We start from the raw sequence: 23,979 nt of genomic DNA on the forward strand, positions 1-23,979 counted from the left end.
AAAGGCCACGATCTGCGTCAGTTTTCTATTCTTCGGTGTTATAAATACTGCCACATACTGACGATAACTGTTTACTTTAAACTGATGTTGTTGGGCGAACCAGAGTACCCGGAGAAAACCCTCTTGTCTGATTTGTTGACAACAACCCAAACTCACATACGTCTATGCCGGGAATTGAACCCTGCCGAGAAGCGAGTGCGCTAACCACTGCGCTAGCCGCACAACCTGCTACAGTTTGCTTCAGATCTTATCATTAGACCACTTTTATACTGATGAGATTTTTTAATAACCGTCATGTTTTTATTTTGCTTTCAGATGACGGAATGGGCTGCCATTTTCTGATCTGTTATTAATGTTTGTTGAATAAAAAACCTAATCCAAAAACTTAGCATTGTTGTTAAATAAAGGAGGAAACTTCATATGGTTTTGAACAATCAATTATAAGAGTTGCTTCATCAAAGGCGCTCTGCGCAGATATGTGCGACCGAAAAAGTAGCCGATAGTATCATATGGAAATTTAAAGGGACTCGCTCATGTTTTTGAAAAAATGCATGTTTTTGTAAAATGGACTTTTTTGTATGACGAAATAAAGTGTGGCAAATCATAAGGAGCATGAAAACTAAGATACCAAAAGCTGGAACTCTCAGCAAATGTTGATATTTGCTCAAATATCGTCTGTGAAGACCTCAATTTTCATTAGCGTTAATAACGGCTTTGAACGATTCGTTTTTGCGTGATTGGTTGATTGACATTATCACGTGTTATTATCAATGTATTGTTAAAAGGTCAAAATATATATTCTTTTGTAAAAGTTCTTGTGGCCTAGTGGTTAAGTCGTCTGTTATGTTTGTTTTTTCTTGACTCGCATCCCACTTAAACCAAAATACTTTTTTATACTATAATTGTATTGTTTTTTTGGTCCAAAACCATGAGCAAGTCAAAAGACTTTTATGACAATGAACAATTCATGGAAATGGACAACAATTCATGGAAAATGACATGGACGACAATTTATGGAAACTGACATGGATGATATTTCATGGTAATGGACGACAATTCATGGAAATGGATATCAAACAAAGTCCGTGCACGATTTAATCAATTTCTAAAAAAAACTAAAAAAGGAAAGTTATTAGTTAGTTAATAAATTAATTCTGTACCCATAAAGATAGTACTGAAATCAGGGTAGGGGGATGTATACCTGTAGTATGATGTTAATCTGAGTGTACTTTTAAACATTTACGTTTTAAAAGTTAAAATAGTATAAGGAACATATAAATGATGGATTGAAAACTACCTTCTGGATGGATTATTTTGAATGTTCGATCAGCGAGATTTCATCCTAGATTGGTTCCGTGTATATAATTATGTCCGTGGCAATACCAGCGTCCTTGAGAACGTGAAAAGAAAACTAAAACATTTTCTTTCACATTACTTTTTAAAATATGTTTTGTCTGATCACATTCAACAAAGATTTCCATATAGTAAGCGCAGTGGTCAACGCACTCACTTCTCACATAGGCGACCCGGGTTCGATTTCCAGCCAGGGTGCAAGTGAGTTTGGATATATCATGTATATTGTATCTTGATTTGAGTCTCGTCCATATACATACTTAAAATTACATGCGACATATAAAACAAGTATATGGTCATTCTATACAGAATTACAAGTGACTATTTGACAAATACACAGAACATTTTATCTCCCACCTCAGATTAGTAGATCCAATAATTTAACCATGCTAGAAATTCTTATCTTGCCCACGGGCAAAGATAAAATGCCCGTATTCGGAACTCCTTTTTAATGGTCGTCACATTGTAATTACCTCCCTTGTTAAAGACTGTCGTCAGTAGCATCATGGAAACCTTGTTTTGTGGCAATATTTAGAACGCTAATTAATTATTTCTCGCTTCAAATGTCACCATAAAATAGTTTTCACGCACCTTTCAAAATATGATGTTTTACTTTCCTAAGAACTATTTAAATACCGATTTGACTATTAACATAATCGGAATCACTGCGCGCATATCCATGACAACCACGATTACCACAAATATCAAGGTAGTGGGCCTTGCGTTTTCAGAGAAGAATATTTTCAAAGCGGTCAGTATATATGTATATATAAGAACGGCGAACCCTGGAAATGGGGCCAGATCCGACCTGAGGGACATATTTGCAATGTGAACTTTTTTAGTTCGTAAAAGTTTGAATATATCATTAATTAAATGTAGTATTTAAGCTTGCATTTGTTGATCTTAGTAAATTGATTGATTGTAAACATAATTACATTCCCAATAATTAAGTCATGAAGTTTAACTGATGAATTACATTTCTACGCGATTTACTTGCAGCGGACTTAAAAGACCTGATTTCTGACATTGTAAACCGTCCAAATACATCCGAGGCTGTTTTCGATAAAAAAAAAAAATGGCCGAGGAGCTCCGAATGCGGGCAATTCGAGCTCAAATCCCCCCTCGAGTAATTGCATGTCGACTGCGAAATTAAAATTCGCGATAGTGTATAGTTTAATTTAGTTCAAAAAAAAATGTACAATACAGTTCACTAAACGGGACCATGTCATTTGAAGTAGTTTGTAAGTGCTGTAATTAATTAGCAAAACGTAATATTTACAGACAACCAAGCAATGTTCTGAAATTATCCCCCAGGCCTTAAAAACATACATTTGGTTCGGGTTACACGACCCTACCTACGAAAAAGGCGCCGACCCCACAATTTTTACAGTCAGTTGGTAAAAATATGAAAACAAATAAATAAAGTAAAATAAAAAAGTAAGTGCGATCGCATAATTATGTAGTTAAAAAACGAACGCTTTGTACAAAAGATTACCTTAACACCATTCTCCTATGATGAAAATAACACTCTTATATAAAGCCTAATAATAAAAATAAAAATAAAATTAAAAAAAATCTACCTACCCTACTTATTTTCGAAAATATGAAACCCTAACCAAACTATTAGGTTCGATTCCCCGGCCTGGGCGCATCTGAGTTGGGTTAGTGGCTCTCAACTCTCTTTTCCCCTGTAAGCAATCACTGTTTACTCTCCTGTACCTATTATAGCATCCAAAATGTTAATACGGATGTTCGGTAGCAGTCAATGGTTCGGCGATGATTCGATTGTTGATCGTTAGATGCGAATCGGGGATGGCAAATTTCTATCTATAAGGCATTGAATGTAAATTTCGGCAATATCTGTCTCTAAAAAATATAAAGCTATTGTTTTTGTTGAATAGGCCCTATGTTCCGACTGTTTCTTATATAGGGCCAATTTTAATTCGAAACTGTGCTAGAAACACCATACGGTGCTAGCACCGCATCGCCGCGGTGATATGGTGATACGGTGCTACGGTGCTAACTTCACGCACATCAATGTTTATGCACCTGCCAATTGGAACCACGGCCTCCAGGTCCGGGATGTATACCGGGGAGGAATAGCGGAGAAAATGGGTCGTGTTTTTACCTTCCAGGTGGCCACGCAGTGTCGATATAGCCGGGAAAAGGCCTCACTTGGATGTCCCCGGGATGTCAAAAGTCGAAAATCAAAGTCCCCGCTTTTCACCGGACATGTGTGTGTGGGGGGGGGGGGGGGGGAGGAGTGATACAGTGGAATGGTGCTTTAATGTAACGTACCACATACTTTTTAAACGTGTTAGCTCTTTCAATGCCTGATCTCAATCATAAGTCGTGTCCGGGTTTACTATAAACAATTTATTTATTTTTAACTTAAGCCAAATTTCAATTTTCGAATTAACTCATTTTCAGGGATCGACAGAATTCTTGGCGACCGGAAACCATCGTCAAGCTCCACCCCGCCTCCCGCTCATCAGTCTATTTCCGGTACGCAAGATGACGTCACAAATGAAACACGTGACTCGCGCGTCATCGAGGTCAAGGGTCTGGAACTCCCAGAAGGTATTTTCCCATATGTGTTCTTATACGTATTTTGTTACAATCTATTTTGATAATTTAATTTCTCAACGAATATCTTATGTAAACGTCATAAAATAAAATGCATTAACATGTATCTTGATTTATAACTAAAAATCAAATGAAAAAAACAAAAAAAAACAAAACAACATCTCTGTGTATGAACTATGAAATACAGTCGAACCCCGTTTGCTCGAACTCACTGGGGTAGGCGAAAATACATCGAGCCTCAAAATTTTCGAGCTACCTACAGTATATAGAAATAGATCCTTAACATCCAGTTCGAGCCAACGAGGAATTCGAGCCAAGCGATTTCGAGCCAACGGGGTTGGACATTATATTTTGGTGATTTTTATTAGGCCTGGCTATCAAGAAGACAGAGCTAGGGGCCGTCTCTCAATACGGGGTCTTCTGCTCCAAGACTGTCGTCACCAAGGGAACCAGGTTTGGCCCCTTTAACAGCCGCGTGATTAACACCAGTGAGGTCAAGGCCCAGGACGATACTTCACACATGTGGGAGGTTCGTTGATAATATTTTACAAACTTTTATAACTTCTTAATTGAGCCTTAAATAGCATTAGATACCATGACATGACATAGCATAACATAATATGACATAACATGACGTGACATACATGACATAACATAACATAACACGACACGACACGACATGACATGACATGACATGACATGACATAGCATAGCATAACATAGCATAGCATAGCATAGCATAACATAGCATAGCATAGCATAGCATAGCATATCATAACATAACAAAACATAACATAACATAACATAACATAACATAACATAACATAGTGTGTTAACCTTTGTTTCGTTGGTTAATTGCAAACAAAATATTTAAGTTATTCTTTTCTTAAAGATGCACTCTTACTTCCAAATAAGAATTACCACAATTGACAAAAGTGTTTTAATCTACCAAAATGCATGAATGAATGTCGAAAATAATGGTTATTATGAACGATGCCGAGTTTAATTTGGAAGGAGCAGACAACACGGTATTTCTACCTTATGATACGATAGTAGATCACGGTGAACCCTTTTAGCACTCACCAACCATTTAATAATTGTGAGATTTCACATTTTAAATACACGGTTACACTAATGTTATCAGTAATTAATATTTTCCATAAATGCATTATTTAGTTAATAGTTAAAGGTCTTTCACTCATGATTTACAATTTTCATTCATGTGTATGTATTGATTTTAAATAAGCGTGTCACTTTGAATTGTATTATTCATTTTTGGGCAAATCACCCGAAAGTGATATTCGTTGCAAAACGTACAAATTCTATCTTTTCTTGGGATGTTATGATGCAATCCCGTTGGCTCGAACTCACTCGACTCGATTTCCTTGTTGGCTCGAACTGATGTAAATGATCGATTTCATTATACTTGAAGGAAAGCAATACTGCTTGGCTCGAATTTTCCGGGGTCGAGGTATTTTGGCCGGTCCCTGGGAGTTCGAGTCAACGGGGTTCGACTTTATCATTCAACTTCAATCATCAAATAAAACATTGCTATTTTTCTATCTTACTGCTATATTTAATTAACGTAGTATCCGAGACATTGCGGAGGAATATGAAAATGGCAGAAACTTTCAATTTTCACAAAGTACATTAACCAGAAAACTATAAGCACACGTATTATAAAGACTTAACGTTCAAGTCCTATGCATGTTCTATGGGACAAGCCAAGATAAAGTTTCGGTGGTATAGTGGGTAAGATGCCCGCCTCTCACAAGAAAGGTTTAGGGTTCGAGCCAGGTGTGAGTTCTCTTGTGCTCTCACAAATGAAATTATCGAGAACGTTTCAACTCATCTAAAAACTTAGTTCAAAATCAAGCTTAAATAATACAGAAGTATCAGCTTTAAAGCTGCACTCTCACAGATATACCATTTTAAAACTTTTTTTATTTGTTGTCTTGGAAAGAGCAAATTTTCGCGTAAATATCTGCAAACCAATGAAATTAGATTGCTGACAAAAATCAGATCGTAAATTTTCATATTTTAATTCGAAAATTAATGTATTATGGTTAAAGCTGCACTTTCACAGATCGAACGTTTTGACAACTTTTTTATTTTTTGTCTTTGGACGAGCTATTTTTTGCGAAAATCCATGAAACCCTGTAATATAAGACTGCTGACAAAAGATCAGATCGCAGATTTTTATATTTCCAAGACAAAAAATAAAAAAAAAATGTAAAAATGGTAAATCTGTGAGAGTGCAGCTTTAAGAAAAATGCATAAAAACATCAATTTTTAAACTTAAATATACAAACCTGAGATTTAATTATTGTCAGCAGTCTAATATAACTGGTTTCCATAGATTTTCGCAAAAATTGGCTTGTTCCAAGACAAAAAAAAAAAACTTGTCAAAACGTCCAATCTGTGAGAGTGCAGCTTTAAGAAAAATGCATAAAAACATCATTTTTTAAACTTAAATATAAAAACCTGAGATTTAATTATTGTCAGCAGTCTAATATAACTGGTTTCCATAGATTTTCGCAAAAAAATGGCTTGTTCCAAGATAAAAAAAAAAAATAAAAAAAACTTGTCAAAACGTCCAATCTGTGAGAGTGCAGCTTTAAACTAATCCCTTTCTCTAATCATCATACTATTTCTTTAATTGTGATAGAAAAAAGCTACCACAATACCTTTACGACTAAATAGTATCCACTAAGCCCATGTACCGAGTTGTATACTATTCAGTTGCGAGTCCTAATATGACGTGACTGTACTGACGTCAGATATTTCAGGATGGACGTCTGAGCCACTTTATCGACGGGCGACGTAACGCTGGTAACTGGATGGCGTTCGTAAACTGCGCGCGCTACTCGCTGGAACAGAATCTCGTGGCCTTGCAGGTGCGTGTTTAAATAGCGTTTATCATAATATAAACAGTCAGTAAATTTGAGTTGAAGCAGTAAAATAATACAAACAATACACGCACTCACGCACGCACGCACGTACGCACGCATACACACACACACGCGCGCACGCACACACACACTCACCAGTCTGCCGTTCTTGATCAAGTTAATGTATGTGATCATATGTGATACCATGAATTTGGATTTAAAATGGGACATACATAATGTGTCGGTCTGGTCATCGCAATCTTTTGACATCAACACTTGCATATAATCTTTGTTCTCTATTTTGAGCAAAAGCAAAATCCCCTAAATGATTGTTGAATCACGCCCCCCCCCCCCCCCCCCCCGTATATTTAAACTAGCAAAACCTACATCACGAATAAGAAGCATATATCTTTCGGTTCCGGGGTGTGGGAGCATTCCTTCCCCTTACCGTGCGTGCCTCTTAAGTCATGCTCCATCTAATGTCAAATTCTGGATCCACCCCTGATTAATTAGCACGTGCTGTTCTATAAAAACTATATACATGTACAAGTATTGCCGTGCCTGGAGGATTATCGATAAAAGAATGTGAAATTGGACGTGGTACGGGGCAACTATTGAAGCTGTTCATGGATACATTATTCCCGTACTCATGCGTACATGTACAATGCAGGTCGAAGGCGACGTTTACTACGAGGCGTGCAGAGATATTCCCCGGGACAGCGAACATCTGGTGTGGTACGGAGACAGCTATTTGCAGTTCATGGGCGTCCCTGTCGCCCCAAAGGAGGCCACTGGAAGTGAGTCACGGCAGGAGGCAGACGGTACGTGTACAGAATGATACGGGTATTACGATATACGGCTATTATAAAGAAAGGTGTATGCGGTTACCAATCATTCGGAACACCTCGGCCATTTTCAATCGAAAACAACCGCGGATGTATACCGGTACATCAGTAGAAGTAGTTCGTTAAATTTTAAATTATATATTAATTAATTGTACTGTTTTAACGTGTACTTTCTATTATTAAATTTGATTGATTGCCAGTGAAGTGTTTTGTTTAATATACTATCAAAATTAAGAGCTTAACTGCTAAAATGAAATTACTACGCGCTCTACTTGCAGCGTAGTTAAATGTAAAGATTTCTGACATTATTAACCGTACATAACCATCTGAGAATGTTTTCGATGGAAAATGGCCAAGATGAAAATACGCTATTAAAATGTGGTGTTAAAAGGGCACAGTCAAAATATGATATAATTATAAAAACAATCGGAGCACCTCGGCCATTTTCCATCGAAAACAAAGTCGGATGTATATGGACGATTAACAATGTCCAATCTTTACATTTAACTAAGCATCAAATTATATAGTAGTCATTTCAATTTAGCAGTTATAAACTAAATTAATTTAAGTCTTAGGTATCTTAATCAGTTATGCAATAAAACACTTTATTTGCAATCAATTTAAATTCATTAATACAAATTACACGTTAAAACCTGTACAATTAATTAATATTTTATTCAAAATTTAACTAACTACTTCTAATGATGTACCGGCATACAATCGAGGTTGTTTTCGATGAAAAATGGCCGAGGTGTGTCGAACGGTAATTAATTAGGCATGTTTTTAATTAAAGCAAGCTGCAGTTACCTCCCTTCCACGACAGTGTAGGTTGTCACGCAATGAACCAATTGTTATAAAACTATTTCAACAAAACTGTTCAACTGTGTTTCCTTTTGAACGAGATTTTCTGTTCGGAGACAACTTCGTTTGAATGAACTAAAACCATAGCTGTCTCCCTGTCACAGATTCTGAGGGTTACCCGTGTGAGCGGTGCGGGAAGGTGTTCGCCTACTGCTACTACCGTGACAAGCACCTCAAGTACACCCGTTGTGTGGACCAGGGCGACCGGAAGTTCCCCTGCCATCTGTGTACAAGGTTGGTGCTATAATAGCCTCATTTAATCATAATTCTAGACGCACTCCGGAGTTTAAGCGTCCCGATGACCAAGATATCTCCGGTGCCGAGGTGCAAGACATCCCTTGGAAAGTCCCGCTTATTATTCTTAATAACATATACACATATACACACGATAGATTCTTGTATTGGAAAATCATTGCGTAAAACATGACATATATATTATACAGTCGAACCCCGTTGGGTCGAACTCGCTTGGCTCGAATTTTTCGTTGGCTCGAAGTGAATGTATACGACCGATTCCATAAGGCTGAACGTATGTATTCCAGCTTGGCTCGAATCTTCCGAGGTTCGAGGTAAATTCGCTGGTCTTTGGGAGTTCGAGCCAACGGGGTTCGACTGTAATTGTTATGTGAATGGATAAACAATTTTAATCGTTCTACAACACTTGCATTTGCTGGTGAATACCAGTCATAACAGTTATTTTAAATACTATTATATAATATGTTTCTTTATCTTTGTTTTCATTTCAGATCGTTCGAGAAACGAGATCGTCTGCGGATCCACATTCTGCACGTGCACGAAAAGCATCGACCCCACAAATGTGTCGTCTGCAACAAGAGTTTTAGTCAGTCATCAAGTCTTAACAAGCATATGAGGGTAGGTTCCATTTCGGGATGTTAATATATTTGCAATATTTATTGTTATATGAAAACGAATCAAAGATAATGACTGACGATGTATACGACGAAGACTGCTTCGACGCTGCTGATGCTGCTGCTGATGCTGCTGATGATGAGGAGGAGGACGAGGAGGACAAGGAAACTTATGACAATGACGACGACGACAACGTCGACGACGCTGATATGATGGTGGTGGTGGTGGTGGTGGTGGTGGTGGTGGTGGTGGTGGTGGTGGTGATGATGATGATGATGATGATGATGATGATGATGATGATGATGATGATGATGATGATCAAAGTGGCTTACGACGACTGTTGTTGCTGCTTCTGCTAATGAGGATGACGATAAAGGCGACAACGAATATAAAGACGACAATTTAGTTGTTGCTATTACTGCTGCTGTTACTTTTATTGTCGATTTTGTTGTCATTGTCGTTTTTGTTGCTGCTGTTGTTAAAGGTGTTGTATAAAAAGTATTTATGCTGCAGGTACATAGCGGGGAGCGGCCGTACAAGTGCGTGTATTGTAACAAGGCGTTCACAGCCTCCAGCATCCTCAGGACGCACATTCGCCAACACTCGGGGGAGAAACCATTCAAGGTTAGATAATATCTAATTCAGACTGGTTTTGTGCTGTCTTATGTCAGATGAGTTTAGTGTTGTCTTATATCAGATGGGCTAAGTCTTGTCTTATGTCAGATGGGTTGTGTTTTTTCTTATGTCAGATGGCTTAGCGTTGTATTTTGTGTAATGGGTTTAGCGTTGGTGTATGTCAGATGGGTTAAGTGCTGTCTTATATCAGATGGGTTTAGCGTTGGTTTATTTCAGATAGGTTTAGCCTTGGTTTATGTCAGATGGGTTTAGCGTTTGTTTATGTCAGACGGGTTTAGTGCTGTCTTATGTCAGACGAGTTTAGTGCTGTCTTATGTCAGATGGGTTTAGTGCTTTATTATGTCTGATGGATTTAGCCTTGTTTTATGTCAGATGGGTTAAGCTTTGGTTTATGTCAGACGGGTTTAGTGCTGTTTTATGTCAGACGAATTTAGTGTTGTCTTATGTCAGATGGGTTTAGTGCTGTCTTATGTCAGATGGGTTTAGCGTTGGCTTTAATCAGATGGGTTTAGTGTTGTCTTATGTCAGATGGGTTTAGTGCTGTCTTATGTCATATGGGTTTAGTGCTGTCTTATGTAAGATGGTTTAAGTGTTGGCTTAAATCAGATGGGTTTAGTGCTGTCTTATGTCAGATGGGTTTAGCGTTGGCTTTAATCAGATGGGTTTAGTGTTGTCTTATGTCAGATGGGTTTAGTGCTGTCATATGTCAGATGGTTTAAGCGTTGGCTTAAATCAGATGGGTTTAGCGTTGTCTTATGTTAGATGGGTTTAGTGCTGTCTTATGTCAAATGGGTTCAGCGTTGGTTTATGTCAGACGGGTTTAGTATTGTCTCATGTCAGATAGGTTTAGAGTTGCTTTATGTCAGACGGGTTTAGTGTTGTTTCATGTGTGATGGGTTTAGTGTTGTCTTATGTCAGACGGGTTAAGTCTTGTCTTATGTCTGCTTTGTTTAGTGTTGTCTCATGTCAGACTGGTGAAGTGTTGTCTCATGTCAGATGGGTAGAGTGTTGTCTTGTGTCAGACGGGTTAAGAGTTGTCTTATGTCAGACGGGTTTAGTGTTGTCTTATGTCAGACGGGTTACGTGTTGTCTCATGTCAGATGGGTAGAGCGTTTTATTATGTCAGACTGGTAGAGCGTTGTCTTATGTCAGATGGGTTACGTGTTGTCTCATGTCAGATGGGTAGAGCGTTTTATTATGTCAGACTGGTAGAGCGTTGTCTTATGTCAGACGGGTTAAGTGTTGTCTCATGTGAGATCGGTAGAGTGTTGTCTTTTGTGAGACGGGTTAAGAGTTGTCTTATGTCAGACGGGTTTAGTGTTGTCTTATGTCAGACGGGTTACGTGTTGTCTCATGTCAGATGGGTAGAGCGTTGTCTTATGTCAGATGGGTTACGTGTTGTCTCGTGTTAGATTGGTAGAGCGTTGTATTATGTCAGACTGTCAGAGCGTTGTCTTATGTCAGACGGGTTACGTGTTGTCTTATGTCAGATGGGTAGAGCGTTGTCTTATGTCAGACTGTCAGAGCGTTGTCTTATGTCAGACGGGTTACGTGTTGTCTTATGTCAGATGGGTAGAGCGTTGTCTTATGTCAGATGGGTAGAGCGTTGTCTTATGTCAGATCGGTTAAGTGTTGTTTTATGTCAGATGGGTTTTATGTCAGACGGGTTTAGTATTGTCTTATGTTAGCTGTCTTATGTCAGATGGGTTAAGTGTTGTTTTATGTCAGACGGGTTTAGTGTTGTCTTATGTCAGATGGGTTAAGTGTTGTCTTATGTCAAATGGGTTAAGCGTTGTCTTATGGCAGACGGGTTTAGTGTTGTCTTAAGTCAGATGGGTTTAGTATTGTCTTCTGTCAGATGGGTTTAGTGTTGTCTTATGGCAGATAGGTTAATTTAGTGCTGATTTATGTCAGATTGTTTAAGCTTTGTTAAACATGTTAGGTTTCGTCTCATTTCAGACGGATTTAATGTTTCAGGATCTCCGGTAAAACGCGTTCACGTCAATTTACCGATTGTTACTGTTTTTTTTAAGGTGTTGACAAATAGCAGAGTGTTCCTTTAAGAAAAAAAGAAAGAAAATATATTTATCTTACGATGTATTATAATGTTTGATTGATTTTATTTCTCTTTCCAGTGCAAGCATTGTAAGAACGCACGCACGAGACAGAATGTGCACGTGCTCGATTTGTGGCAAATCGTACTCACAACCATTCGAACTCAAATTTCATATGGCAGTTCATTTGAATAAATGAATACTTTCTTCTTGTTAGATAAATAAATACATAAATGTACATAAATGTGATGGTTATTTTGTTTTGTTTTCGTTTTTGTTTTTGAAATTTAAGTTATTTATAAATAATGGGTTTACAGATACATTTTTGTTAATAAATGATTGTATTATCTTGGTTGACAATGTCTATTTATTCAATAAATTTATTGTGAAACTTTTAGGTTGTTTTAATTTGGCTCCTCTTTATATACAAATAAACATTTTGCTGAATACAATAATCACAATATCTGTGTTATTCTTCAAGATAATCCGGCTATGATGTGTATGTGAGGACAATAAACAACAAAATGCTGATTAATGCTTTTGGTGGTGGCGTTGGTCATAGTTATCATTATATGGTGGTGTTGGTCATAGTTATCATTAGATAGTGGTGTTGCTCATAGTTATCAATAGATGGTGTTGTTGCACATAGTCATCATTAGGTGGTGGTGTTGCTGATAGTTATCATTAGGTGGTGGTGTTGCTTATAGTTGTCATTAGGTGATAGTGTTGTTCATAGTAATAATTAGGCGATGGTATTGCTCATAGGTATCATTAGGTGGTGGTGTTGATCATAGTTATCATTAGGTGATGGTGTTGCTCATAGTTATCATTAGGTGGTGGTGTTGCTCATAGTTATCACAAGGTGATGGTGTTGCTCACAGTTATCATTAGGTGGTGGTGTTGTTCATAGTTATCATTAGGTGGTAGTGCTGCTCAAAGTTATAATTAGGTGGTAGTTTTGCTCATAGTTTTCATAAGGTGGTGGTGTTGGTTGCTCACAGTTATCATTAGGTGGTGGTGTTGTTCATAGTTATCATTAGGTGGTGGTGCTGCTCAAAGTTATCATTAGGTGGTGGTGTTGCTCATAGTTATCATTAGGTGATGGTGTTGCTCATCCAGTTTAGGGTTAGTTTTCCATCGGCCATTTATAATTCTGAGCATGCCGGTTGAATAGAGCGATTCATTGTTGACTTTCATTTTTGTCTCAAGTAAATGCTTTCATTTTAAAATAATAGATCCACTTTAAAAGTCATTTAGTTTAAGAGGTAGGTAAATAATAGTTCCTAGTGGAATATCATATTGACCATCCCGTGGAATGAAAGCGTCTACCGCCAGTTCAACAAGCCTTCCCGCTTCCTCGATCTATATTCAAATAATTGTTTCCGGTTCAAACCTTTTCAGAGCAAATATTTAGCAACGTTTAATTATTGAATGAGTTCCGCGAAATACAGCCTGCAGAATGTCGCGTATATATGTGACATTTCTACTTCTACTTATGTGGATGATTTTTTCAGCGTGTTCGAGTACACTGTACAAATCGAGGAAAGTGATTTTGCAAGAACAACCAAACACATTGTTATTTACCCGAAGAGTTTTACTGGATATTTCTAGCAAAGCCTGTACCGATGAATGCGCGTCGTCGCCTGGCTGCAGTTATGTCAACTACCAACGACGATTCCACTTGTGTTCTGTTATTTACTACAGTGTCACAACACCGTCTTTGTCAGTCGCCCGAGAGGCCGGATATATTTACGCCAAGAAAGAAGATCTTCCTCGCGTATGTATACTTTCAATCATAATACTATTTCATTCGGATGTCCTCGGTCAATTTCCATCGAAAACAACCTCGAATGTATATAGACTGTTTACAATGTCAGAAATTTTAACATTTAACTACGCTGCAAGTAGATCGCATGATAATTCAACTAAGCAGTTAAACATAAGGATTTTACTCTTTGGAATCTTATTTATTGATAAAATAACATACTTCACTTTCATCAATTAAAAATAAAAAAAACCCACAAAGTTCACCTTAAAACTTAAAACACTGCAATTGATTTATACTATTATTCATTTTTTTGCGAACTACTTCTACTTATGTACCGGTATACATCCGAGGTTGTTTTCAATGGAAAATGGCCGAGGTGTTCCGAATGAAGGATATTTAGCATTGAGGCTCATATCTCAGACAATGGGATCGCGGGATGAAATCGCATTTAATCATTAAAGTGACACTCGTATTCAAAATAAACACATACTCCATTATAACAAAATTAAATTTTGAGCGATAATCTACTACGAAATAATGCATTTGTGGAAAATATTAATTACTGATAACAAGACTGTAACCGTGTATTTAATAGCTGAACACGCAAAAATATTAAATGATTGGTGAGTGCTAAAAGATTAACTGTGATATACTATCGTCTGAAAGGTAATACCTTGTGTTCTGCGCATTTCTTTCAAATTAAACTCATCCTTGACAAGAACCACTGTTTTCGACATTTATTCATTCTTTTTGGTATATTTAAACAAAATAGTATTAATTGTGTTGAATCTTATTTGGGAGTAGGACTAAAGAGCTTTGGCAACCAAAAACCATTAAGCAAATGTCCACTTAGTTAAAGTATTTCGCACTTAACACTCAGAATTTAGTATCTTTTTTTTGTTCTTTTAAACGATAATTCGGTGCGAACGCATATTTATATGAATCGAAAATATTTTGTTGTGGAAAATTTACTGTCACTTTTGATTTTTGCATCCACAAAATTTCCATGGCAACCTGTATTTAACGTATTTTAGCGGGGAATTGTTCGTAATTTTCAAACCTCTTCAATTCGCATTTTAAGTGTTGTGTTTATATAGTATATAATGATTTTTTTAAGTAAAACTTTCATAAAATTAATTTTGAAATTCCATATTATTACTATGTGACGATCGTCTATGCTCTTAATGCTTATCAAAAGGCACAGAAATGCCAAGACAAAGGCCACACATTTATCATATTGTAAATATACATAACATAACTATATATTTGCAATTTCTCATAATGTTCATATCATAAATGTTCAAATATGTTCTACAAATACTGTCGTTTTTTCAGCCAAACACACCGTGCGACGGATGCTCGGACATAGACCGTTGCGATGAGTCGGTGGCTCCAGTGGATTGCCTGCCATCTGGTAAGTTTGATCCAATGTTAAAAACATCTACACCACAATGGTGATCACATAAAACAAGTAACGCCGAATAAACAGTCACAAAGTAATACTTTATTACGTTTTTTTCAATTTCTTTCGTAGCCGCGCCTGAAAGCCTTTGTCACGGTGTCGTCGTAGTCGTACATGCTATCATTGGTGACGGTGTCGTTGCTATCCTTGGTCACAGTGTCGTCGTAGTCGTACTTGTTATCCTTGGTCACAGTGTCGTCGTAGTCGTACTTGTTATCCTTGGTCACAGTATCGTCGTAGTCGTACTTACTATCCTTGGTCACAGTGTCGTCGTAGTCGTACTTACTATCCTTGGTCTCAGTGTCGTCGTAGTCGTACTTGCTATCGTTGATCACAGTGTCGTCGTAGTCGTACTTGCTATCCTTGGTCACAGTGTCGTCGTAGTCGTACTTGTAATCCTTGGTGACAGTGTCGTCGTAGTCGTACTTACAATCGTTGGTCACAGTGTCGTCGTAGTCGTAGTTGCTATCGTTGGTCACAGTTTCGTCATAGTCGTACTTACTATCCTTGGTCACAGTGTCGTCGCAGTCGTACTTGCTATCGTTGGTCACAGTGTCGTCGTAGTTCTACATGCTATCCTTGGTCAAAGTGTCGTCGTAGTCGTACATGCTATCCTTGGTCACAGTGTCGTCGTAGTCGTACATGCAATCCTTGGTCACAGTGTCGTCGTAGTCGTACTTACTATCCTTGGTCACAGTGTCGTCGAAGTCGTACTTACTATCCTTGGTCACAGTGTCGTCGTAGTCGTACATGCTATCCTTGGTCACAGTGTCGTCGTAGTCGTACATGCTATCATTGGTCACAATGTCGTCGTAGTCGTACATGCTATCCTTGGTCACAGTGTCGTCATAGTCGTACATGCTATCCTTGGTCACAGTGCCGTCATAGTCGTACATGCTATCATTGGTCACAATGCCGTCGTAGTCGTCGTACCTGCTATCATTGATCAAAGTGTCGTTGTATTCGTACATGTTATCATTGGTCACAGTGTCGTCGTAGTCGTACTTGCTATCATTGATCACAGTTTCGTCGTAGTCGTACACGCTTTCATTGATCACAGTGTTGTTTTCGTCGTACTTGCTATCCTTGGTCACAGTGTCGTCGTAGGCGTACTTGCAACCATTGGTCACGTTGTCGTCGTAGTCGTACTTGCTATCATTGGTTGAAGTGTCGTCGAAGTCGTACATGCTATCATTGGTCACAGTGTCGTCGTAGTCGTACTTACAAACATTGGTCACAGTGTCGCCGTAGTCGTACATGCAATCATTGGTTACAGTGTCGTCGTAGTCGTCCATGATATTCTTGGTCACTGTGCCGTCGAAGTCGTCGCTTCGCCTCGGTGTCGTCATTGTCGGTGTCACATTGCTCAGTGGTCATACCCACAGTTACCTGGTATCTGTACGGTATTTTTGGACAGTCGAGCTATCTGATTCGAGCGATTCGGTCCCTTTGGTGATCTCTTGGACTGAGAATTATTAAAAGAATGTGTTCTTGTACTCTATGATACACAATTCATAATAAACAAAAAATATATTAAATATTTTAAAAATTCATACAATCTATTGTTCACAAGTTATCAGACCGACTTTAAGCGTCGTATGTGCCATGAAATGGAACCGGCATAAGATCCTTTTTATGTGAATCTTACACCTTAACGCAACTGTGCATCAGATGATCAATTTGCAAGAAAAAAAAGAAAAATTGTCGAAAACTGTCATAAACTTGGAATTAATGTGTACAATGCATTGAAACCTACTAATTGTACCACATAGTTTACAATTTATTTAAGTTTAGCAGTTATTTCGTATTTTTTCATTAAAAAAGATTACTGGGTATGTCTACCAAGTATAATTCATTCCTTATGCGTGATTGGCTAGTCGGTGTTATCACGTGATATTACCGAGTTAGGTGTATAGCTTAATTATGTCACCCGATTATAGGAAGCCGTCATTGTTCAGTGGATACGACGTTTGAATGCTATTTTGGCGACACGGGTTCGAACCCGGTCTTCAACACAATTTTTCTTTTCATTTTGGTACTTTTTTACAATTATGATATCAAAACGTAGCACATTAAATTAAATAATTGTCCTGAGATTCGTTACAGAAAAAAACAAATTTGGTGCCAATCTGGTGTGCAGTCCCTTTAACCACTAGAGCATGGTCAACCTGGAAATGTATGTTGAGCGTATGAAAATGTTCGAAGTTTGTGGATGAGCGCTTACAAACTGGTTTAACCATCGGTGAGTTCGTCATTAGATTATACTGACAGTGCAAAACGCGGTTACCTTTACAGCTGATGATAGTTTAATAGTAATAAACTGCTGTTAAAGGATCTAGACACCTTGATGATACAAATGCAAGAAAAAAAATGAAAATTGACGAAAACCTGACATCGTTTTGCACAACGCATTAGATATTGCTTACTGATATATAACATCGCATACCACACATCTTACGCAGTTTTTGCGCAGTTTTCCGAATCGAAATGTACTGGGGTTGTCTACCGTGTAAATCCTAGTAAGTTTAAAAATAGCATCAGTATATTAAGCTGTATTCATTAACAGATAGGATTTATCCTGGGAAACCTTTATGCGCTATTTATAAACGGGGAAACGCATATGAGACAGCAACATGATCGTTGCGTCTATTATTTTAACCATGTAAAATGATACATTATCGGCCTCCTACCACAGTGGCTTGATGACAAAGGCAAATAAACAAATAAAAAAATTCAACTAGCCAAAATTATATTTTATACATACTTGAACATGTATATCATGAATATAATACATTGCCATAAACATAAAATGAGATTTGAAAAAAATACCCTATACTGTAATATGAAACAAGTTAGGATGATATACATGTTCAAGTATGTATAAAATATAATTTTGGCTAGTTGAATTTTTTTATTGTGACTTTAATGAGCCTTTGTCATCAAGCCACTGTGCCTCCTACTACCTCTCACTGATAATTTCTGGCTTGTTTTGAGGAAATACTGATATTGCCGAATTTTAGACCATCCGGTGTCTAATCCCTTTAACAGTGTGTAGTCTCGAAGTATTTTCCCTGAGCAGGTATTCTTTTAACAGAATAGTGTGCATTTTCAATAAAGTCAATGAAAATACTTTAATTATCTTAGAAGCTCAAATCATGAAGACGGAACACACAAAAACAAAGAATTATGGGAAAAGCGTGACGTCAGAGAGCGCTTAATAATTGGCGTATTTATGTCTAAATACTTACATTCAGAAAGCAATTAATTATTGTATCATATGATTAAAGAGATATTTAACATAAGAAAATGACTGCAATTAGGAAATGATTTGTTTATGAATACAACCCTATGTGAGCTTTAAACTAGTATCTTTGTTAGATTTAAGGCTACTGAGCTTATCCCTGAAGTTTATATTGTTTTGTTTTAATTATAGACTGTGGGATGCCAACTGTACCAGACAACTCTTCAATATCGGGAAACATGTTCAACATAGGACGGCGTATCAAGTTCACGTGTGCAGAGAATACGATAATGTCCACTGCGACAACGAATACAGCAGTCTGTCAGCAGGATGGACAATGGTCTGAGACTAATTTCGATTGCACTCCTAGTTGGTATAAAAATCAAAGCACTAAAAGTACTGCAGGGGAGGGTTGGCAAGATGGCTTTGTACGACGTCATATTGTCTGGTTGCTTTCACTAAATTAAACATGTTTAGCACTGCAACTTAGGGGGCGTAACCTTTTGACCTGAGCCCAACCCTCAGAACCAAAATGAATTGAATAGTTGCCAAAGGGGTGGGGCTACTCCCTCGAGCAAATATTATACAATTTCTAGTCCGAAATAGTGCATTTTGAGCGTAATTCTTTACTTTTTTCTCCTTCATTGTATTAAAATTTGGGCGATTTTATCCCCCCCCCCCCCTGGATCCGCTAGTGTAATGTTCAAGGTAAATATGACAGTGGCTAGGGACATCGTAATTAAATTTCGTAATGGGTACGTAATGTCTAAAAATCTAGGTATGATTGGTACGAAACGTCCACAAAATAACTGGGTATGACACGTTAAGATACGATACGCCCAAGTTTCGCCTACAAATACATTCTACTTGTAATGTTTTTCAAGCTAATTGTATTGTAATTGTATTATTTATTGCTGCATCACCAAAATGATTTCTTTGGCGAATCAACTCAATCTAAAATGGAAGAAAAGAGGGTTGGTTAGACAACACTATTTGGTTGTACTACTGGGTATTGTTTTTCTTTGTTTTAAAGAACAAATATCTGAATTTATTTTTAAAACAGTCAGCAGAACCGGTTACGTTATAAAACAATAATTTCAAGTAACAAGATAAAACTTTATAACGTTGTGATGAACATGCACGCTACTTATAGCACGGTGAAGCCCCGCCTTCTTGTGACCGTTTCGAATCAGCGGGTCGTGGCTGAAGTAACTGTTATGAACCATGTTGTCAATGGTACAATTTACTAACTAGCGTTAGTTTTCGTGAAAAAAAAACTTTCTATATATCCGCATGAAAGTTATTGCACAGTTAAACCCCCGCCTTCTTGTGACCGTTCCGACTCAGCGGCAGTGGCTGTTAAATAATAACAGTTATGTACCATGTTGTCAGTGGTAATTTACTCACTAGCATAAGTTTACGTGAAGAACGTTTCTATGAATTCGCATAATAGTTATTGCTCGGTTAAGCCCCGCCTTCTTGTGACCGTTCCGGTATGGGAATTCATTTATAGATGAACATAAAAGAAAACACTCCCAAATATAGCACGAGAAAAAAATTCTACGCGAATTACTTGCAGCGTAGTTAAATGAAAATAATTGTAATGTCCATTTACATCCGATGTTGTTTCGGAAGGAACATTGCCGAGGTGCTCAGATTAGAAAAGAGGATGCAATAACAGTTTTTATAAAAATACGTAAGCTGATAGCGTCCGCCATCTTTATAACTAGACGCGACCAGAAGGCCGTGTATAGTATTAACATTGCGCAAATTCTTCGAGGGCGTCGGTGCACTTAATATATATTAGGTGAAATATATTTTGGTCCTTCATTTCTAACTATCGCTGCATTTATCTTACAATAGTCATAATCCAATTTCTTTTCCAGACGGTTCGTTGCATACTATCACAGGGGGTCATCTATTTGGCGGTGTCCCCGGCAACACCAATCTCGTCAAATTCAATGACTCTGTCGCCTGGAATGATGGCCGGATCACCGCAATACAGATGCTCTGCGGCAAGTACCTGCTTGCCTTTAAGATCCAGTATAATGGCGTGTGGTCAGTTCAGAGAGGATTCTGGAACCCTGCCTGTTCGGAAAACCAAACGTGGACGCCAGCGCACGAGTTTGGAGAGGACGAATGGATACAACACGCGGCGTTTACGGGCTCACGCTGGCCTAGCGTCACATTCACAACAAACAAGCGCCAGCTGGAAACATGTGGCGTACCCGTGACGTCACCCAGATACCTGGAGGGTGGAAGGCTGGAGTATGTCAGTGGGATATTTGGTTGCTACTTCGACGAATTGCAGTTTTACTGGTCAAATTACAGAGATTCCAATTAATAAGATATTATATAGAGTGTTATTTGTAAAATATGCCTATTACTCAGTGCATAAAAACCGTAAATACGTCCATTATTAAGAGTTTCGTTTATAATTTAATACTTCCATTTGTTCACGTAGGTCTCGTTTTGAGATTAAATACAAATATTAATTAATGTAATGTATTGCATACTAAATTTATAACTATCTAAATTATCTAAATTAAAATTGACGATACGGAAATGCCTTTGAGAAAAAACCTCGAGGCCGCTGGTGCTTCAAGAGCACACCAGCTACGATGACGTTAAAAAGACAAACATACCTGTGCTAAATTAACCTTTCTTAAAGTAAAAGTAGACATTTTTTATTAAACGTTAAAGATGCACTCTTACCCCCAAATAGGATTTACCACAATTAATAATATTGTTTAAATATTTCAAAAAGAATGAAAAAATGTTGAAAAAAAATGGTTCTTATGAAGGATACCGATATTAATTTTAAAGAAGTGAGCATAAAACTCGGTATTTCTACTTTATGAGACTGTAGTAGATCACAGTAAATCTTTTAGCATTCACCGGTCATTTAATATTTTAGCGCTTTCATCTATTTAATACACGGTTACAATCTTGTCATCAGTAATAGATATTTCCCATAAATGCATTATTTAGTAAAAAGATAAAGGTATATAAGTCAAAATTCATGTTTGTTATTCATTTGATTGTATTGATTTCGAATAAAAGTGTCACTTTAATATTTTTAAAGATAGGAATACTTTTCAACTAAACAAAAGTGATAAGATCTAAAACGACGTGTTACTTTCGAACTCCAAAACCAGCATTCAAAAAAGGATTTTCATTTATTTTTTTATAAAAATTATCAACAATAAAGCCATGTTCAAAAATCTAAAACCCCTTCTACCTAGTTTCTTGCCTCGTTTTAACAAAATCATTGAAGAGTGTCTGGATTTGAGGCAAAACTCTATTCTCTATGCATAACAGTGTTGCAAAACAGGAACAGGAAGATGGCATAATTTTGCCTCAACAATATTTATTTCGATGCTTTAAACAAATGTAGAGAACCTTATACCTCTGTCCTAGGGTCGTCTATACGTTGAAACATTTTAAAGCCTGGTGAAATGAGAATGACTGTTGAGTTTGTGTGTGGGGGGGGAGAGGGGGGTTAAATGTTAAAATTCAGAAATTATTAGAAGTCAACATTGCCCGGGTAGTCCATTCACATGGTTACCAAAATACAGAAAATGCGAAAGGCACCAATTTGGAACACATTATCTTGAGGACTAATGCAATTCCATTCAATCACTAGACCCAGAATAAAAAATCCAAGATGGCCGTGACAAATCTAAAAAGGCCGCCATGCAATTTGTACAATAATAATTTGATAAATCAAATCATTATTTTATACTTTAGTTAACTAAGACCTGATGTAGAACGCACCGTTCGATAAGAAGACAGCGATTAGATAAGTCAATTGCCAGCGATTCGATAAGTAAACTGTCAGGAATTAATGTTCAGTAAAATGTAAGCGATTCCACAAGTAAACTGTCAGGGGTTTGTTCAGTAAAATGACAACGATTGGATCAGTAAACTGTCAGCGATTCGTTCAGTAAAATGACAGCGATTCGAGCAGCATAACAGCACTTCTATTTTTAGAATTCAACATCTATCACTTAAGCATAACAGCACTTCTATATTTAGAATTCAACCTCTATCACTTAAGTTAAGCATAGCAGCACTTCTATATTTAGAATTCAACCTCTATCACTTAAGCATAACAGCAATTCTATTTTTAGAATTCAACATCTATCACTTAAGCATAACAGCACTTCTATATTTAGAATTCAACCTCTATCACTTAAGCATAACAGCACTTCTATATTTAGAATTCAACATGTATCACTTAAGCATAACAGCACTTCTATATTTAAAGGTCAACCCCTATCACATAAGCATAATAACACGTCTATACTTAAAGGTCAACCTCTATCACTTAAGCATAACAGCACTTCTTTTTTTAAAGGTCAACCTCTATCACATAAGCATAACAACACTTCTAAGGTCAACCTCTATCATATTTACATAACAACACTTCTATATTTAGAGGTCAACCTCTATAATATAAGCATAACAACACTCCTATATTTAGAGATCAACCTCTATGATATAAGCATAACAACACTCCTATATTTAGAGGTCAACCTCTCTAATATAAGCATAACAACACTCCTATATTTAGAGGTCAACCTCTATCATATAAGCATAACAACACTCCTATATTTAGAGGTCAACCTCTATCATATAAGCATAACAACACTCCTATATTTAGAGGTCAACCTCTATCATATAAGCATAACAACACTCCTATATTTAGAGGTCAACCTCTATAATATAAGCATAACAACACTCCTATATTTAGAGGTCAACCTCTATCATATAAGCATAACAGCACTCCTATATTTAGAGGTCAACCTCTATGATATAAGCATAACAGCACTCCTATATTTAGAGGTCAACCTCTATCATATAAGCATAACAACACTCCTATATTTAGAGGTCAACCTCTATAATATAAGCATAACAACACTCCTATATTTAGAGGTCAACCTCTATAATATAAGCATAACAACACTCCTATATTTAGAGGTCAACCTCTATCATATAAGCATAACAACACTCCTATATTTAGAGGTCAACCTCTATCATATAAGCATAACAACACTCCTATATTTAGAGGTCAACCTCTATAATATAAGCATAACAACACTCCTATATTTAGAGGTCAACCTCTATAATATAAGCATAACAACACTCCTATATTTAGAGGTCAACCTCTATCATATAAGCATAACAACACTCCTATATTTAGAGGTCAACCCCTATCATATAAGCATTACAACACTCCTATATTTAGAGGTCAACCTCTATCATATAAGCATAACAACACTCCTATATTTAGAGGTCAACCTCTATCATATAAGCATAACAACACTCCTATATTTAGAGGTCAACCTCTATCATATAAGCATAACAACACTCCTATATTTAGAGGTCAACCTCTATCATATAAGCATA

General features: G+C 37.2%; 3 protein-coding genes and 1 long non-coding RNA gene across 4 annotated transcripts in view; 3 read left to right on the top strand and 1 right to left on the bottom strand.

Annotated features, from left to right (window-relative positions):
- Positions 1-388, top strand: part of LOC128217859 (uncharacterized) — a 2,795-nt gene extending 2,407 nt beyond the window's left edge. The window contains exon 3 of the long non-coding RNA XR_008258276.1: positions 316-388. This is a non-coding gene — a long non-coding RNA (uncharacterized LOC128217859). The remainder of the gene's footprint in view (positions 1-315) is intronic.
- Positions 389-3,532: 3,144 nt separating this feature from the next.
- On the top strand, positions 3,533-12,400 carry LOC128216321 (PR domain zinc finger protein 14-like). Its single transcript, XM_052922882.1, has 9 exons — positions 3,533-3,587; positions 3,784-3,933; positions 4,308-4,468; positions 6,729-6,836; positions 7,501-7,651; positions 8,641-8,770; positions 9,283-9,409; positions 9,920-10,030; positions 12,178-12,400. The coding sequence occupies exons 1-9, from the start codon at positions 3,533-3,535 to the stop codon at positions 12,289-12,291; spliced, it is 1,107 nt and encodes a 368-aa protein (XP_052778842.1). The 3' UTR covers positions 12,292-12,400.
- Positions 12,401-15,382: 2,982 nt separating this feature from the next.
- LOC128216322 (tRNA nuclease WapA-like) lies at positions 15,383-16,675 on the bottom strand. Its single transcript, XM_052922883.1, has 2 exons — positions 15,897-16,675; positions 15,383-15,791 (listed from the first exon to the last, which is right to left on the bottom strand). The coding sequence occupies exons 1-2, from the start codon at positions 16,673-16,675 to the stop codon at positions 15,383-15,385; spliced, it is 1,188 nt and encodes a 395-aa protein (XP_052778843.1).
- Positions 16,676-19,703: 3,028 nt separating this feature from the next.
- LOC128216324 (uncharacterized) lies at positions 19,704-20,911 on the top strand. Its single transcript, XM_052922884.1, has 2 exons — positions 19,704-19,803; positions 20,454-20,911. The coding sequence occupies exons 1-2, from the start codon at positions 19,704-19,706 to the stop codon at positions 20,909-20,911; spliced, it is 558 nt and encodes a 185-aa protein (XP_052778844.1).
- Positions 20,912-23,979: the final 3,068 nt, after the last annotated feature.

The sequence above is a fragment of the Mya arenaria genome, chromosome 14 (assembly GCF_026914265.1).
Source record: "Mya arenaria isolate MELC-2E11 chromosome 14, ASM2691426v1".
Lineage (NCBI taxonomy): Eukaryota > Metazoa > Mollusca > Bivalvia > Myida > Myidae > Mya > Mya arenaria.

Coding starts and splice junctions, on each gene's coding strand:
- LOC128216322 (XM_052922883.1), bottom strand. CDS start 16,675: ATGACGACACCGAGGCGAAGCGACGACTTCGACGGCACAGTGACCAAG. Junction 15,792..15,896: donor ACTTTGACCAAGGATAGCAT/GTAGAACTACGA, acceptor GACCAACGATAG/CAACTACGACTACGACGACA.
- LOC128216324 (XM_052922884.1), top strand. CDS start 19,704: ATGCACGCTACTTATAGCACGGTGAAGCCCCGCCTTCTTGTGACCGTT. Junction 19,804..20,453: donor TATGAACCATGTTGTCAATG/GTACAATTTACT, acceptor TTTCTTTTCCAG/ACGGTTCGTTGCATACTATC.
- LOC128216321 (XM_052922882.1), top strand. CDS start 3,533: ATGTCCCCGGGATGTCAAAAGTCGAAAATCAAAGTCCCCGCTTTTCAC. Junction 6,837..7,500: donor AGAATCTCGTGGCCTTGCAG/GTGCGTGTTTAA, acceptor TGTACAATGCAG/GTCGAAGGCGACGTTTACTA. Junction 7,652..8,640: donor GTCACGGCAGGAGGCAGACG/GTACGTGTACAG, acceptor TCCCTGTCACAG/ATTCTGAGGGTTACCCGTGT.